General features: G+C 47.1%; 1 protein-coding gene and 1 long non-coding RNA gene across 5 annotated transcripts in view; one reads left to right on the top strand and one right to left on the bottom strand.

Moving 5' to 3' along the window:
* TUB (TUB bipartite transcription factor) overlaps positions 1-15,508 on the bottom strand; it is a 159,774-nt gene that overhangs the window by 139,410 nt on the left and 4,856 nt on the right. For 2 of the 4 annotated variants that reach the window (XM_068194134.1, XM_068194142.1), the window contains exon 1: positions 3,762-3,912. The exons of 1 other annotated variant lie outside the window; for it this stretch is intronic. In XM_068194134.1, coding sequence (XP_068050235.1) covers positions 3,762-3,817 — 56 coding nt within the window. In that variant the 5' untranslated portion in view covers positions 3,818-3,912. Of the gene's footprint in view, positions 1-3,761; positions 3,914-15,508 lie in introns of those variants that run through there. One more of the 4 variants, XM_068194132.1, reaches the window with a different exon arrangement.
* Positions 6,507-14,705, top strand: LOC137476091 (uncharacterized). The gene is made up of 2 exons (XR_011000244.1): positions 6,507-7,140; positions 13,346-14,705. It is a non-coding gene; the product is annotated as an uncharacterized lncRNA (long non-coding RNA).

The raw sequence follows: 15,508 nt of genomic DNA, 5'->3' as shown, positions 1-15,508 counted from the left end.
AAATCTTTTTTCATGCATAGGTATGATGTGAAGGTTACCCGTTCCTTCTGCAAAATTTCAGCTTCTGAAGAAATCCTTCTGGACTAGCCATGAGAGCTAAGCACAGTCCACTGATTCATGAAAAAAACCTTGCAAAATCATGGAGAACCACTGTTTCCTTGCAGTTTTTCCAAATGTGGACTGCAGATTCCCATTCTGCAGTATTTGCCCATATATTTGATTTCAAACAGGTCTTCTGTGCCCATGGATTGACTGAATTCTGCACACTGTCCTAAATTGTGCTTTCAATTGAATTCAACAACATGAATGGTATTAGAGCTCCCTCAAGCCTTCACGAGCACCATTTTGACCTTCAGTGGTCAAATTTGGGTTGTGTTGTTGAGGTTTAAGCATTTGGCAATCAGGTCATCAGCTGCTGTGAGTACTAGGAAGGACTCAGGTGTTCCAGCTCATGAGAATGGCTCTTCAGTCTTATAGCAGCCAAAGACTGTTCCCCATTTTCACCTTCCTATCATATTAATGTTTTTTCCCTCTGAGCTTTCATTTCCACCTGGGAATGATGAGAAGCACTGGGTAAAACCTCCACTTGGCACCTCTATTTGCAGACAGCACCAACACAAGGAAGTTTCAAGCTTCTCCAAGAGCAAGGGCCTACATGGTTCCCAAAGAAAGCTGGGAGGAGGCAGCAAGAGTGCTTATAGCCACCAGCCCAGCTGCCAAAATCTGCACCAGCACTGAACACAGAAAGCTTGGAAGGGAACAAGTTTCACTCTGCCTTGGAAGATGAGCATTTCTGCACAGCCAGGGACCACAGGCATGATGACCAGGTAGCATGATGCTCAAGAAGAAAAGAAGCAAAACAGAAAATTAATATAAACTGTCCAATAAACAGCTTGTCACCAAGGGCAGAAGGTGAAAGAAGATTTTTTTACTCTAGAAGTTAGCCATCTGAACCCAGAGTTCCCAAGTGTTCTAGGATCATCAAAATATCCCCAGTTTTTGTTTAAATTTCTGCCTGTCCTGTGCTTTCAGCTGGCAGTGTTCAGAGTGACCAGGGAATTACAACAGCACTAAAATTAGAGGAAAGCAAAGATGTGCACGAGATAAGGCCAGCTTTCTGGAGCCAGGTGTGGAAATGCCAAACTTGATCACTGAGAGCCTTTTCCAATTGTACCTGCTTCTTTCTCACACACACACTGGTCTAGGCTAGCAGAGGGAGTGGGGGGAAGTTTCCCCTTGGTTAGGAGAGCAGCTGAGGGGAACTGTGCTCAACAGGGCTCCCTCACCCTGAGTTTCATAGTCAAGTGATTGGATTTGCTCTGGATTGCACAAATTATCTGCAGGAACAGCCTGTGGATATCCTGGGCAGCAAGCCTAAGGGAATACCACAATCACAGGGCCAAATGCTGACACACAACAAATGTCAAATAAAGCCCATTAGAAAAATACCTGCCAGCTGCACACACGTGTGGCCAATTAGAAGGGACACAGCAACTCCCCTCCTTTCCATGGGGAAAAAATCCCTGCATGCATCTTACAGAGTCCAAAGGCCAAACCCTTTGTTTAATTAGTTTAATTTCATAGATGATACCTGTGTTTTTTTTAAATTATGGGTGCAATTGCATTTATGGGAGGCAGCACCATCTCCGTTGGCCCTATCCCTCTATTCCTGCAATGCTGATTCATGGATGCCAACACAAGAGGAGTACCAAGGTGTTCTTTTTCCCAAGAAAAAGACGTTGGCCTTCACACAGTGCTTGGCTGTTCACAGGGCTGTCCCACATGTCTTTGCCACAGAGCTGCCGCCCCAAGAGCCTCTGGGACTCCAGTGGCCACTGGAGAGCGAAATCAAAGCTGGGACATGATCCAAAAGCAAACATCAGCCACCAGGGTTTGGGATAAGAGAGAGTTAGCTCCTTCTCCTGCCAGGAACCTGGGCACAAGATGGGTGTGGATGGCTCAGCCTGAGAGAGCAATTCTGCACTGGTTTTCAGAAGAAGACTATGAGTAAAAGCTGTGATTCCTCAAAGGACTCCTCATCCTCACAGCACTGAAATATGTGTGTGCATATATATGTGTATGTATATATATATATGTATATATATAGTACACAGTTGGATTTATTAGGAAAAAACCCCAAATCTGAAAACTGGCCCAAATCTGAAAATTGACCCCAAATCTAATAAAACTGGATTTATTAGGAAAAAACCCCAAATCTGAAAACCAAAATACAGCCTGGGCACTGAAATATTGTATCTATGCCCCAAGACAATGTAGGAGAGCCAAGCAGGGTGGGCACACAAGTGCAGAATGTTCCCAGGTGAAGGCTGATGAACACTCATCAGTGACTTCTCCATCAAGGTCAGGAAGACTGAAAACTGGAGAAATAGACTGCAAGTAATACATAAGCTTAGATCACAACGTGATAGCACTGGGAGAAAACCTCCAAGAGCAGTTTTTGTGTAATGTTTGGGCTGTTTACTGTAGGGTAAGAATATTGAAGCTGCTGTAAACTTGGGCTACATGGGATAGACTGAGCTCTTCAGGGTCTCACTGCTGCTCTTTAAGGATGTGCCATCAGATGGAAAAGATCCTCTGCACGGGACAATGCACGCATATAATAACAGCTTGTTGTATAACTCAGTATTACATACACATAAACACATACACCTTCTTTTTAAAGAAAATATTGTTCCATTGGCACTACTGTATCTGTATTTTTACTGCTGAGGCAGCGGGAATGCACCAAAAATGAGTGAAACTCTCTAGATGCACATATAAAACATACATACCCACACATCCAGGAAGCGTGGGCAATGCTGAATACCTGGTTAACCACTGAAAACCACTTCCAAGGGCTATTTCTCCAGAATATCGTGGTGGCTTGTGGTGGTGATTCAGTGAGGTGCTAACACTGCTTATGCTTAGCATTTCAGGTGTAACATTTACACAGACAAAAATAAAAAAAATTAAAAAAAAAAGAAAGAAAGAAAATAAAAAGAGTATGAAATTTGTACCTTTTTCTTTTTTCTTGATCCAGGCTTGAAGAACCTGTCAGTCACAACCACGAATCACATAAAACAAAACTAATGCTACAATAAATTTGTTTCCAGGAAGAAGAAAAGCATACATGCTGGTTTGAAACACAGTGGGAGTATTTCAAATTCAAATTTGAAATATTCCCAAATTCAGCCCTCTCAGCTCTGTGGTACCCAGGCTGCACACAGTGCTTACTTGAAAGCATCACTCTTTAGCCATATCCTGGCTCCCTGCCACCTCCATTTCCCAAGCTTTAGTTTATATTTGTTGAAAGCTTTGAGCAGCAGCTCCTACAGATCACCTTTCAGAAGTCTGGGCCCTGCTCAGAGGAGAGAGCCTGGGAAACATTTGCATTCAGGGCTGGGAGCACGCCTAGTCTGGCCACCCCAGAAAATTCCCACCCTGGTTTCCAAACAAACACCTGCTAAATATCATCAAACGCCGCTGCTGGAGTTAATGGAAACGTAGGGTGTCCCAAGACTGGAAAAGCAACATCAGTAAAGGGTTTTCCTTCCCTGAAGAGGGCTCCCCATCTCTGTTTATATAAACAGCGTGATGGTTTTACAATATCAGGAAGGAAAAAAAGAAAAAGAAAAAGAAAAAGAAAAAGAAAAAGAAAAAGAAAAAGAAAAAGAAAAAGAAAAAGAAAAAGAAAAAGAAAAAGAAAAAGAAAAAGAAAAAAGGGGAAAAAAACCAACAACAATAAAAAAGACATACGATACCTGTTGTAACTCCATCTACTGTAAGACATGTTCCTGTTGCTGCTGACACCATCCATCTCCGGCTCGGCTACAGCGCTCCCGACATGGCTCGGTGCTGCGGGCCGGGCTGGGCACTCAAACACCTGCCTGCGGCCGGACCCGCCCCGGGGATGGGGGCAGCCGCCTCCGGCCTTGCGCGGCACCGCCGAAATTCACCGCCCGGCAGCGGCTTCGCATCGAGCTCTGATGCTCGGAGCAAACCACTGCCAGTACCGGGGAGGGAGGAGGAGGAGGGAGGGAGGGAGGGATGAAGAGAAGGGGAGGCTCCCGGGGTCCCCGCTGAGGGGCCGGACGCTCTGAGGCAGCCGGCGGGCACGGAGACGCGCAGGTAACAAACGGGAGCGCGGCTGCTAAGCCGCTTAAGGGATATTCAGCCGGGCCCTGCTGAGGAGCGCAGCGGCTTGTGCGCCTCCTGCTCCGGCATACGCGCCTTATTTATTTATTTATCCGGTTGCCACAGATACGGGTCCATTACGCTGACATCAGCCGCCTCCCACCCAGCGCCGTGATCTTCCCGGAGGCGCGCACGGTTGCCATTGCTGCCCGAGGGGTCAGGGGCATCCTTTCAGGGACGCGGCCTCGCCGCTGACCGCCCGCTCCGCTCCCTGCGGCCCCTGCAGCTGGCAGGGGGTGGGCAGGGGGCATTCGGAGTGCAGAAAAAACGCCTTGCACTCCCGGTTTCAGTCACTGGTCTGGCACAGCGCATGGTCCCAGTTCACCCCAGGGCAGGGGTGTGAGAGCCCTCCAGCCTCGACGTGGCTCTTCTTGAGCTGGGACCCAAGGCCAAACCACCTTTCATGGCTCCTGCACACACGTCCCTGGTGGGGACGGCAGTGTCCAGTGCCAGGCCCTGCGCCGAGCACTGTTTGTCACCTCCGTCAGCTGAAGGCAGCACAGGGCCTGTGGTGCTCCCAGGCGCCCATACCTGCCCAGTGGCTGGGAATCAGGTCTGCTTCCCAATGTCCCACGATTGTGGCTTGGCTGCGTGGCTGTGCAGTGTCAGGCAGAAACAGCAGGATCATGACCCCATCTCCTGCAACACCACAGCACATGGGGCTGCCCACAAGGCCTGACCATCCCTAGCCAAGGGAGGTGCTTCCAGAAGCAGTGCCAGGTCAGCACAGTCAGCCCCCAGGGCAATGCAGGACATCTACAGACACACAGGGAGGTGGGGGGACAGCTCTCAAACCTTTCCCAGACAGTCCCAACTCTTTGGCCTGCGCTAGTATCTTCTGGCTCCTTCATTCACTGCTTGGGCAGTCAGGTGCCCTGCTCGTATGTGTAAGATCTCTCATGAGAAATGTATAAAAATCCCAATGATACATAAATAAGCTCTGGAAGGGACTTGACTGAATCAGGCCCAGTCACTCTTCTCACAAACCACTGATAAGGGTTTCATGCTGAAGCTCCAGAGGCTGCTAGTGAAGAGCTCCTAGAGCTCCAGAAAGCAGCTGAAAGTCCTGGAGTTCCACCCTGCTGACAGAGACATTCCATTCCTGGCTCAAAGGTATTCATGGATACCAGTTAGCCAATTGTTCTTGCACCATTCAGTTCCTTTATTCAAGTAAATGAATGCTCTTTAAATTTCAGGTCTTTATATTGGAAGGCTGAATAGAGCAAACCCCTCATTCCCTTTGCATCAGGACAGGCAGAACAACCCCGAGAGCTTTTTCCATGTACCACTTTTAACCCAAATCAAACCCTTCCTGAATATGGGTGGTATTTGGCCATACTTCTTCCAAACAGGGAAAACATTAAACAGAGTTCCTTGGAATGGCAATTAAAATGCCCAGACCTGAGCCCTGCTCCTTGTAACTGCATATACCCTGTTGTTGATGTGATGTATAGACAGTGCATTCCCATTTATCTCTTTCATAATCCACATGGAGTGACCTGGATGAATTGGACCATCTGGAAAGCAGAGTTATTCACAACCCATCTCCTCCACATACCTGCTCTGCTCAAACCGAGCCATTTGGAAATGGGCAAACTGAAACTATTTGCTTGTCTGTGAGATTACTAAGGCCAACATTTTCCACATGGGAGGAGCTGAAAATCATCCTGATGAGCGCCTGCAGCCCAGAGAAGCCTCTGTCAGAAACAAACCCCTCAATGCACATCAATAAAAGCAAGGAGCACAGGTTGGCTGCTCTCCTCTGTACATGCCTCATTCAAAGTGTAGCTCACTGGCACCTCAGGCTCCTTCTCACTCATCCTGGACCAAAGCACTGAGCAGGAGAATGTCAACCACAGTGGTTCATTCTGACAGTGCAAACACAGCCAGAGCTGTCTTGTCCCAGCATGCTGAGGCAGGTGCAATGTGGAAAAGACGGGAGACGAGCACATCCGATGATGTTCGACAAGCCTCATTTATTCAAAATATGTGAATACATTTATAACTATAATAATGAAGTTCATGCATATTGCAAAAGCTAAGCTCCTTATTGGTTTATTCTGCAAAGGCCATCTCCACCCCTCGGGACTTTCCAGTTTGCATGCTCCTCATTCCTGTGATTGATGTAGCTTTGTTTTTCTACCCTTACATTCTGGTTACACATTTTATTATTGCCTAAAAGCTGCCTAATATCAGCACAGCAACCTTCAAGGGCACAATAGCCTTGAGGCCTCAGCCCCTCTTAACTAACTGAACTGTATCGTGTCCTTTAACCCTTAGCCAGTCGTCTACAAAACTCTCCACACTGGGATGCAAAGATTTGGGGCTGACCCTGCTGAACCTCAGGGCAAGCACAGCCTCTCCTCACGAGTAACACAGCAAAACCAAGCCCCTCCTCCCCCGCCAAATTTTGGCAGAGTAGTGCTTGGAGAACTTGCCTGTGCCTGCCTCAGAGGACCCCTTCACACACGACCTCACAGAAAAGGCACTCCAGAGTAGAACCAAGTGTGGTCTCCACTGCTCTGCTGCAGGCAAACAACAGCTTGTGAGTCCTCAGAAAAATACTCTGGGCAGCAGACTTAGCCTCCTGGGACCCAGGTGTCTCCCTGCTTCCTGCACGTGGGTGACAGCTCCCTGAATGCAAAGTCTCCCGACCCATCTGCTGAGGAGTGTGTCAATTCCTGTTTCACCAATTCAAAACAAATGCTAATGACTGACAGTGAAGCCTTTGCCTGTGATCGATTGTCCTGCTGCTGGGCAGTGACTTTCCTCTGCGAGTGTACCAGCTCTGCTGCTGCCCCTGACCCCACAGCCTGTGTTACTGACAATTTCTCTTCAGAGCTGAAATTTTCAGAAAGGTTTTGATGGTGAAGCTGGGGCACTCATGAGCCTCTGCAAGGGGCAGCTACACAAATGAGATCCATGCTGGAATTCAGTCAGGGAGATGTTATAAATGAAAAATGATCCAGCCAAATTAAAAAAATAAAAGGAATTTATTTTAGCAATAGAGATCTAACTTAGCCAGCCACAAGGAAAAGGACAGTGCCGAGCCCGGGATCGGCGCTGGGTGCAAGACACAGAGATCAGCCTCAGCAGAGATTTCACTCTGTGTCCCCACACCACCATCCTGGTACAAGCGATTTTTATAGGGAAAATTTTGCCTGAAGCCAGGATTTCGGCATTCAGTCCTTTGTTTCATTCAAAGTCCCATAAATTGATGAGATTTCCTTCTCTGCGACAAGGCAGAGAAATTCAAAGTCTGGTGTCGGAAACTCTTGATGAAATTTACGGGAACAGAGTATTCATATGTATGGGCCCGGGGGGATGTTCCTGATGTCCATCTCGGGTCGTTCGTGCGATGATCAGCGCCTGGGTGTCTCCATATCGCTTCAGATAAGGCCCATCTCCTGGCGAGCCACATCCCCTTGCTTGTAAATCAGGTTTCAACACACACTTAGTTTTGCCTGAGAAGGGGGGCTTCTAATGCCAAAAGGTACATCCTAACAACTATTTAATATTATATATATATAATGCAAAAAAATGGCGCGAATTATACCTGTTACATATAATAATCCCCCACCTTTTATATTAACCCATTAATTTGCGCCCTACTTATTATTTCTACTAGTTTCTATAGTTTTTATTTTATCTTATGGTTACAGAGCCTCCAACTTCTGAGTAATCTCTACTTTCTCTGCTGAGACAGAAAGTTCCAATTACCCGTTTATCCAGTACCCACCCCTCTGGTCTTTGAATTATTTTTTGGGTCCAGTCGGCCTTCCACTTTAGCAGCTGTTCAGGAGTCAAACCCTCGCCCTTCCAAGGCCATTTTCCAGCAGATTTTAGCCCTCCCACAGATCCAGCAATTCGACAACCTTAGTTCCGTGGCAATTTCCTGCATCAGATCCACAAATAGATTCTGATCTGAAGCAGGTAATCCCCATTTTGTGTATTGTTTTTCCAATTGGTCATATTGCTCACTTAGAATTTTCAATCTTTCCCACTCAGTAGGTTTTTCCCCCCATCACACACATACCTAGTTCATCAGGGTTATAACACAGTGAATTACCTTGAAAGTAAGCAGCAAAAATTGACTCTTGCTTCCCACCAATCCATACAGTACGATTACATTTGCTACAGGCTGGGATGGAAATTTCCCCTGGGCTCCTTCGGTGCAATTTATGTGCTGACTGTCCATTTTCGAGGTATTTTAATTTTTCTTTGAATTTATATGCCCCCTGTTGAGTGTTAATTTTAGAACAAGGTTTATTAGGCTTACCCTTACTGCAGTTCCATGGGGTCAGGGGCACTGGGCCTCCTGAGTACCTGCCACCGGATTCCCCTGTTTCAGGGTTAGGAAGGTTACTGAGGCATGTGGCTAGACTCAGGCTCATCAGGATTACTCCCACTGCTAGGATTCCTCTGCCGTTCCCTGCGCCCACTGAGGTGCCTCCAGCGGCAGGGTAGACCATCTTCTTGGCAGCAGGAATCTTTGTCAGTGGTTTCATACCAAGACCGAGCTGCATACCTTCGCTCAAAGGTGCCCCACCAGCGTAATTCAAGAGGATCTGCACTGCAGGGTACCTTGTTCAACCTACGGCACTCAACAGTAATGATTTTAGCTTTTGTTTGTAATTTCCCCCTCAATCCATTCTGATATAGACGAAACCAAATTATTGAATCCAATTGAATCAGTCTCAGCCTGGTGGCCAATACCAGAAAATAGCTAGTCAGGTTTTGTTCTTGTTTAAAGCACTTTGCACACAGCACTTTGCCCACTAGGTCTTATTCTTCTCCAATAGTGAACAACCCACTTCTTATAACAGTATTCGCGAATGAAATATGCAAAGGGGTAACAGTTACAATCTGGTACAGAACATCTGACCAAGTTACTCTTGGTCATTTACTAGGCCGGCACAAAGTTATTTTCAAATCGCCGGGGGAGGAGGTGACTTTCCACTACGGGGCTCGGTCCAGAAGGTCAATTTTCTTCACCCTTGACGCGTGTGTCCACCCCTTCTCTGTAGTGCATATAGCAGTGTCTGTAGTTGAAAGAACGATATAGGGTCCCTTCCAATGAGAGGATAGTGGAACTTCCTTCCATGTTTTTATGAGAACCCTGTCCCCAGGCTGTATCTTATGTATTGAGAAGCCAAGGGGGCTGTGCTGCATGATTACACCCTGCTTTCGCAATTCCTCGAGATTCTTATTTAATGTTATCAGGTATGGTTGTATTTGCCCATCCTCTAATTTCGGATGCCCTACAGGCATACTATGAGTATAAGGCATCCCATATAACATTTCAAAAGGTGAAAGCCCCGTTTCGGAATGAGGCATAGTTCTTATGTTTTAATAAGGCTAATGGGAGACATTTTATCCATGACATTTTTGTTCCTAACATTAGTTTGGCTAGTTGGGCCTTTAATGTTTGATTCATCCTTTCCACTTGCTCAGAACTCTGAGGGTGCCACGGGGTGTGATAATCCCATCTGATACCTAAGGTATCTGCTAATTGTTTAATAATTTTTGAAGTAAAATGTGTTCCTTGGTCCGAATCAATGTAGCTTGCTAACCCGTATCGAGGTATAATTTCTTCTAATAAGAACCTTGATACTGTCTGGGCTGTAGCCCTGGAGCTTGGAAAAGCCTCCACCCAGTGGGTTAGTTTGTCTACTATGACTAGTAAAAATTTGCATCTCCCGACCTTAGGTAGATCAGTGAAATCTACCTGGATTCTTTTAAAAGGTCAGTAAGCTGCTGGGCGACTCCTCGGTGTTAATTTCCAGGAGTTTGCACTTTTTTTTTTTCTTTTTTTTATATTATGCACCCCTGTACCTCTTACTTAGTCAGTTCATATATCCCTTTATAGCCAAAGAATCTCAGGAATTGCTTGGCTAGTGCTTGGGCCCCCCAGTGTGTTTGTTGGGGCAATCTCCTTAGAATCTTCCTAGTGTATTCTTTCAATAAGAATTCCCTCCCGTCTGGCAACTTCCACTTACCTCTTTCCAGACGCCCCCCAATCTTCTGATAATCTTCTATCTCCTTTTTGGAGGGTTGGGGGGGCGGTTCCTGGGTTTCCTCCCTTTCAACCTCCGGGATACTTACCTTTAACAGAGCTGCACTTTTTGCCTCTTTGTCGGCTAAGTTGTTCCCCCACACAGATTTTATTCTCAGATTCTATTTCTACATCTCTCAAGACAGGGACTTGAAAGGGTTCCCCTTTTGCCCCAATTACGGTCATAGAATCCTTACCTTTTGTGCACCTGGGAAGTAGTTGCCAGACTGTGGTTCATTCTGCTCCTGAATCAACCAAAAAAATCAACTCCTGCTTTTGGGGTCCAACCTTTAATTTTATCAAGAGCTCTCCAGATGTTCGTGACCCCAAATTATAGAGCCCCTGACACCTCTAATCCTCCTGAAAAATCATTTCAACTTTCATCCTTTTTTTACAGTCCCTCTTGAGGTGTCCTTTTTTTTTTTTTTTTTTTTTTACAGTAAAAGTATTCAGGGGCACTTACCTGTTTGTCCTTCTTTTGTGTAGGTCCCCTAGTGCTTTACTAATATTTTGTCTTTTGGGGACTGCTCCCCAGATACCTTGTATTACCATGTTTCTTAGTCCGATCATTTTGGCCCGATCCTCCTCCGCCTGAGCGTTCCGTGATGGTCTTTGTTCTGGCCACTTCTCCGCCCCGCTCCCTCCCTGGGGGTTTCTGAATTCCCAATCCTTGATGGCAGCCTGCCTTATCATATCTCGTTCCTCTGCATTAAACAAGGATCTTAATATGGCTGAGATATCATCGTATGAGTATATACTATTTCCTAAGAATTCGTCCAACCTCTCCACCACCCCCAACGGGTCATCTGTTAGTTTCCCCATCTCCCTTTTAAAAGCCCTTACATCCCCCGTATTGATGGGAACGTTTACAAATCCGATGACTCCGGGGGCGGTTGGGACTTCCCTTAAAGGGTATAGATTAGGTCTGTCCCTTTCATCATCACTATCCTCCGTATTTTCTCTCCTTGCTTTACGCCGAGTTCTACTGGCGGGAGGAGATGAGTTTTCCCCAATGTGAAGCGGCTGTGTGTGTGTGTCCCCGTGTTGTGTGGGGAGGGGGGTTGAGAAGGTCCCGGTGCGTCTGCAGCCAGTATTTGGGCATTAGGTGGCGATGCAGACTGAGCTGGAGGTGCTGTTGGTGGGGCGGCCGGGACCTGTGCTTGTGATGCAGGAACTTGGTATGCGGGTGGTAGGTTTTCCAGGGGTTCCCAAGTTTTACCTGAACTTACCTTGCTGCCAGAGGTCTTAATAGGGAACAGCCGCACACTAGCATATTCCCACAGCCTGGCATACCCCACCCCTTCATCATCCCACTCCCCTTCTTCGTACAAGTGCTCAGAGAGTGCTTGGCAAAACCCACCCTCAAAGGTACCAAAAATGGGCCAGTATAGGAACCCTCCAACTTCCCAGTTTCCCCATACCTCTACACAGTAGTGCATCATCTCCTCTCCGGACCTCCCCCGCCCCAAGGAGCAGCCCTCCCAGCGCTCCAACATCCAGCCCAGGGGACCCTCCTTCGGAGCCTCGGGCAACCCATCCTCCCTCCTCACGATTTATTTTTCCCTGATTTTAAGTTCTTACCCTTTCAGGATTTAGAACTCTTCTCTTGAGTTCTCCCCTGGACTTTACTGTTCCTTTATCCCATGTTTGAAGTTTTTCCTTACCGTGTTTCCGAGTCGGTGTCCGTAAGCCGTTCCAAGAAGTCAGTTAATCACATGCTAAATGTATACTCCAGTCCTGTCCCGGACCGCATCTTAACTCTAGTCCTGTCCCGGACCGAGTCTTACCAAATGTTTAAACCGGTCTCTCCCCGACCAAGGTAAGCCTTGCCAACTTAGTAGCCGCATAGTGAACCGCTCTGTGGGTTTTCAGTTGGAAGAAGGGTGAGCTCTCTTTTACCTGTTTCCCTGGACTCCCCGAGTCCAGAAGTCGGTGAGGTTTACCAATTTCTCGAATCCACGAGAATGTACCTTCCCTCCCCCGGCCTGTCCCTGAGTGGATCCCCATAACTCCCCCAAGTTTCAGGTCATATGCGTGTTGTGAGTGTACCTGAGTTCTATCGCTTCCCCCGTTGCCGACACTTCCCTCGTGGGATAGTGAAACTGCGGTTTATTGGGATCCGCTCTCACCCCGTGATGAAGTCACATCTCACACGCACACCCACTCACGCCTCACTCAACCACGCGATACTTATGGCTCCTTTTCCCATGTGGATTCTTCGTGCACGTTGATTTTATGAGTGAAAAATTTCTGCTGCAGCCTCGGAGACTTAGGCTCCGAATTCCAAGAGCTCTGGGCCCACCTTTTTTTTCCTTTCTGTGGCTTTTGCGGCTTTTCGTAATCCGGTTGGTTCCATGGGATTCCTCCTCCCCGTCCGGCCGCTGAACTCAGCGAGGCGCCACCCGGATCGAGGATAGGGAACCCCCTGGATACCCCAAACCAGATCACATCGGGGTCACCAAGATTGTTATAAATGAAAAATGATCCAGCCAAATTAAAAAAATAAAAGGAATTTATTTTAGCAATAGAGATCTAACTTAGCCAGCCACAAGGAAAAGGACAGTGCCGAGCCCGGGATCGGCGCTGGGTGCAAGACACAGAGATCAGCCTCAGCAGAGATTTCACTCTATGCTCCCACACCACCATCCTGGTACAAGCGATTTTTATAGGGAAAATTTTGCCTGAAGCCAGGATTTCGGCATTCAGTCCTTTGTTTCATTCAAAGTCCCATAAGTTGATGAGATTTCCTTCTCTGCGACAAGGCAGAGAAATTCAAAGTCTGGTGTCGGAAACTCTTGATGAAATTTACGGGAACAGAGTATTCATATGTATGGGCCCGGGGGGATGTTCCTGATGTCCATCTCGGGTCGTTCGTGCGATGATCAGCGCCTGGGTGTCTCCATATCGCTTCAGATAAGGCCCATCTCCTGGCGAGCCACATCCCCTTGCTTGTAAATCAGGTTTCAACACACACTTAGTTTTGCCTGAGAAGGGGGGCTTCTAATGCCAAAAGGTACATCCTAACAACTATTTAATATTATATATATATAATGCAAAAAAATGGCGCGAATTATACCTGTTACATATAACAGAGAGAAATGGTTTTCTTGTCATTCATTCTGCTCCCAGTGCTTCAGGGCACGTGTCACCGTGTCTTTGAGCACAGCCGCATTCACACACGTCCGAAATGAGTCACGAGTCACGTATGCTCCCTGCTTCCAGAGATTCCCTCTGACGACTGCAGATGCAGGGACATCTCAAAGCAAGCATGTCTAATCTGGGGGGAGCGAGGGTCTGGGCTTCTGGGTTACAGCATATGAATGCTGGAGCAGAAATAACATTTCAGTTCTTAAAAGCATTGAGAAGCTGCCCCACAGACTCCCCATCCCCAGTGCCAGCTGGGAGAAAGACTGGAACTGAGCACTGAGAAGACACAAAACCTTCCTTGTTTCAGGTGTTCAGAATACAGCAAATGACTTTATCACCCAAATAAATGTGATCTGGAATGTTGGCTTGAGCTGTTGAAATAGCACAAAAAATAAACTGGCAGCAGGGCTGTAGCAAACAGGCTGTTGCTGCATTTCCCTGCAGACAAATGGCAAAGTACCTGCTGAGTCACTGGATGGAGCCTAGCAGGTTTAACAGTGCAAAGTAAAGAACACAACCTAAACTCCAGATTAGATATTCTAGAAACACTCAGAGTTTTAAGTGTGCTTTTTGGGCATGCCCACTCTGTGATTATGCATACCTATTGTATCAACAGGACCTACGCTGTCCCCACTACCCCAAACAGTTGCTCGATGACATTAGGAGTCCTTCAGCAGCGCTAATTAGTGCTTACGCAAGCAGGGATTTCTCCAAGCCCTCGGGGCTGCTGCCTGGAGGTGAGGATGCTTCCGGGTCTGCAGGCGTTGCCCTGCCACAGGGTCGCGCATTAATGTCCCTGCCCTGCTGCTTCGACAAAGTTCCTCCCGTTAGCCTCCCGAGGGGCTGCCCGGGTTCAAACGGGGTTCTTCAGATGAGGAAGTGGGGGGAGAACAGGGACAGAGGAGATCTGGTCTCCTAAACACCATTTAAGGGGATTTTTCTGAACACCACTGTCCCATGATGTGAGACAACCGCTGCCTCCAGCTGGGGACAGTGCCAGGGTCACTATTTCGGGACATCAGCAGGAGACTATTGCAGCTCAGCCTGCATGGCAGCTCCAGAGGGAGTCCGGCTGGCTTGAACAAAACACGCCAGTTCTCATTCAGTAACTAGACAGGTTCTAAGACAGCTCCAGGAAAACCTCCAGGAAAACCAGTTACAAACCCTTTCACACCTGGACAGTGCACTCCCCTGCAGAACAAACATCTGGACCTTGCTTAGGAGGAGATTTGGGCCTGGACACAGGAACAGCACTGCAGAGTCTGCATCCCCACAGGAGCTCTGCTGCCCTTACAAGAAGCATGAAATGTCTGTGAAAAAAACACTACATAATTTTAAAATTAGAAAAAAAAAAAAAAGAAGACAACAGCACAAAAGTCTTGCAGAGCAGCTCGTTGAAGTAAGGAGAAGCAGCAATGGGACAAGCAGTGGTGACTCCAGGACACCCAGCATCCCTGCTGGGGACTCCATAAACCAGTGCCTTGCATGACATAATGCTTTATGCAGGGAACACAGGAAGGAGGAACGTGCCTGTCTGCTTTTCCACTTTCCCTCACATTACCCTGCCAAAGTAAAGCTTATGAAATTTGGGCTTAACGATTTTGCCTGAAAAGAGAGTATTTACATCCTTAAGAGCATCTGGCATAATTCTGTATTTCATCTTCCTTTCAAAGGATAATGCAGCTTCTAAAAATTCCCTCCAAGAGCCATTATGATTTTATGCTGCTCCTGATACAATAAACAGCGTCATTCGTCAGGCTCCAGGCATTTTGCAAAGAAGCCAGCATGACAATTTACGTCTTGCAGAAAGGAACCTGAAGCAGCACAGCTTTCCTAGCAGCAAACAAGACAGCCTGGGAGACACCCACACTGGCTCTGCAGCCTCCACACTGCAATGCCCCCATTCCTACACAGCCACAGGATGACCCAACCCTCTGGTAATCTTCTGCCTGGAAGTGTTTAGAAACTTGACTGTGCCACCCATGGTGGTTTTAAAGTCCCAGTCTTCACAAGTGTAAGAAACTGGCAATGCATTCTTGAGAGCTCAACTTCTTCCTTCTTTTTAAGAGCTAGAAAATACTATATTTACTATATATATGTATATGATGTGTA

This window comes from Anomalospiza imberbis, chromosome 6, assembly GCF_031753505.1.
Source record: "Anomalospiza imberbis isolate Cuckoo-Finch-1a 21T00152 chromosome 6, ASM3175350v1, whole genome shotgun sequence".
In the NCBI taxonomy this organism is placed as follows: Eukaryota; Metazoa; Chordata; class Aves; order Passeriformes; family Viduidae; genus Anomalospiza; species Anomalospiza imberbis.
This window is presented reverse-complemented; position numbering and strand designations above follow the sequence as displayed.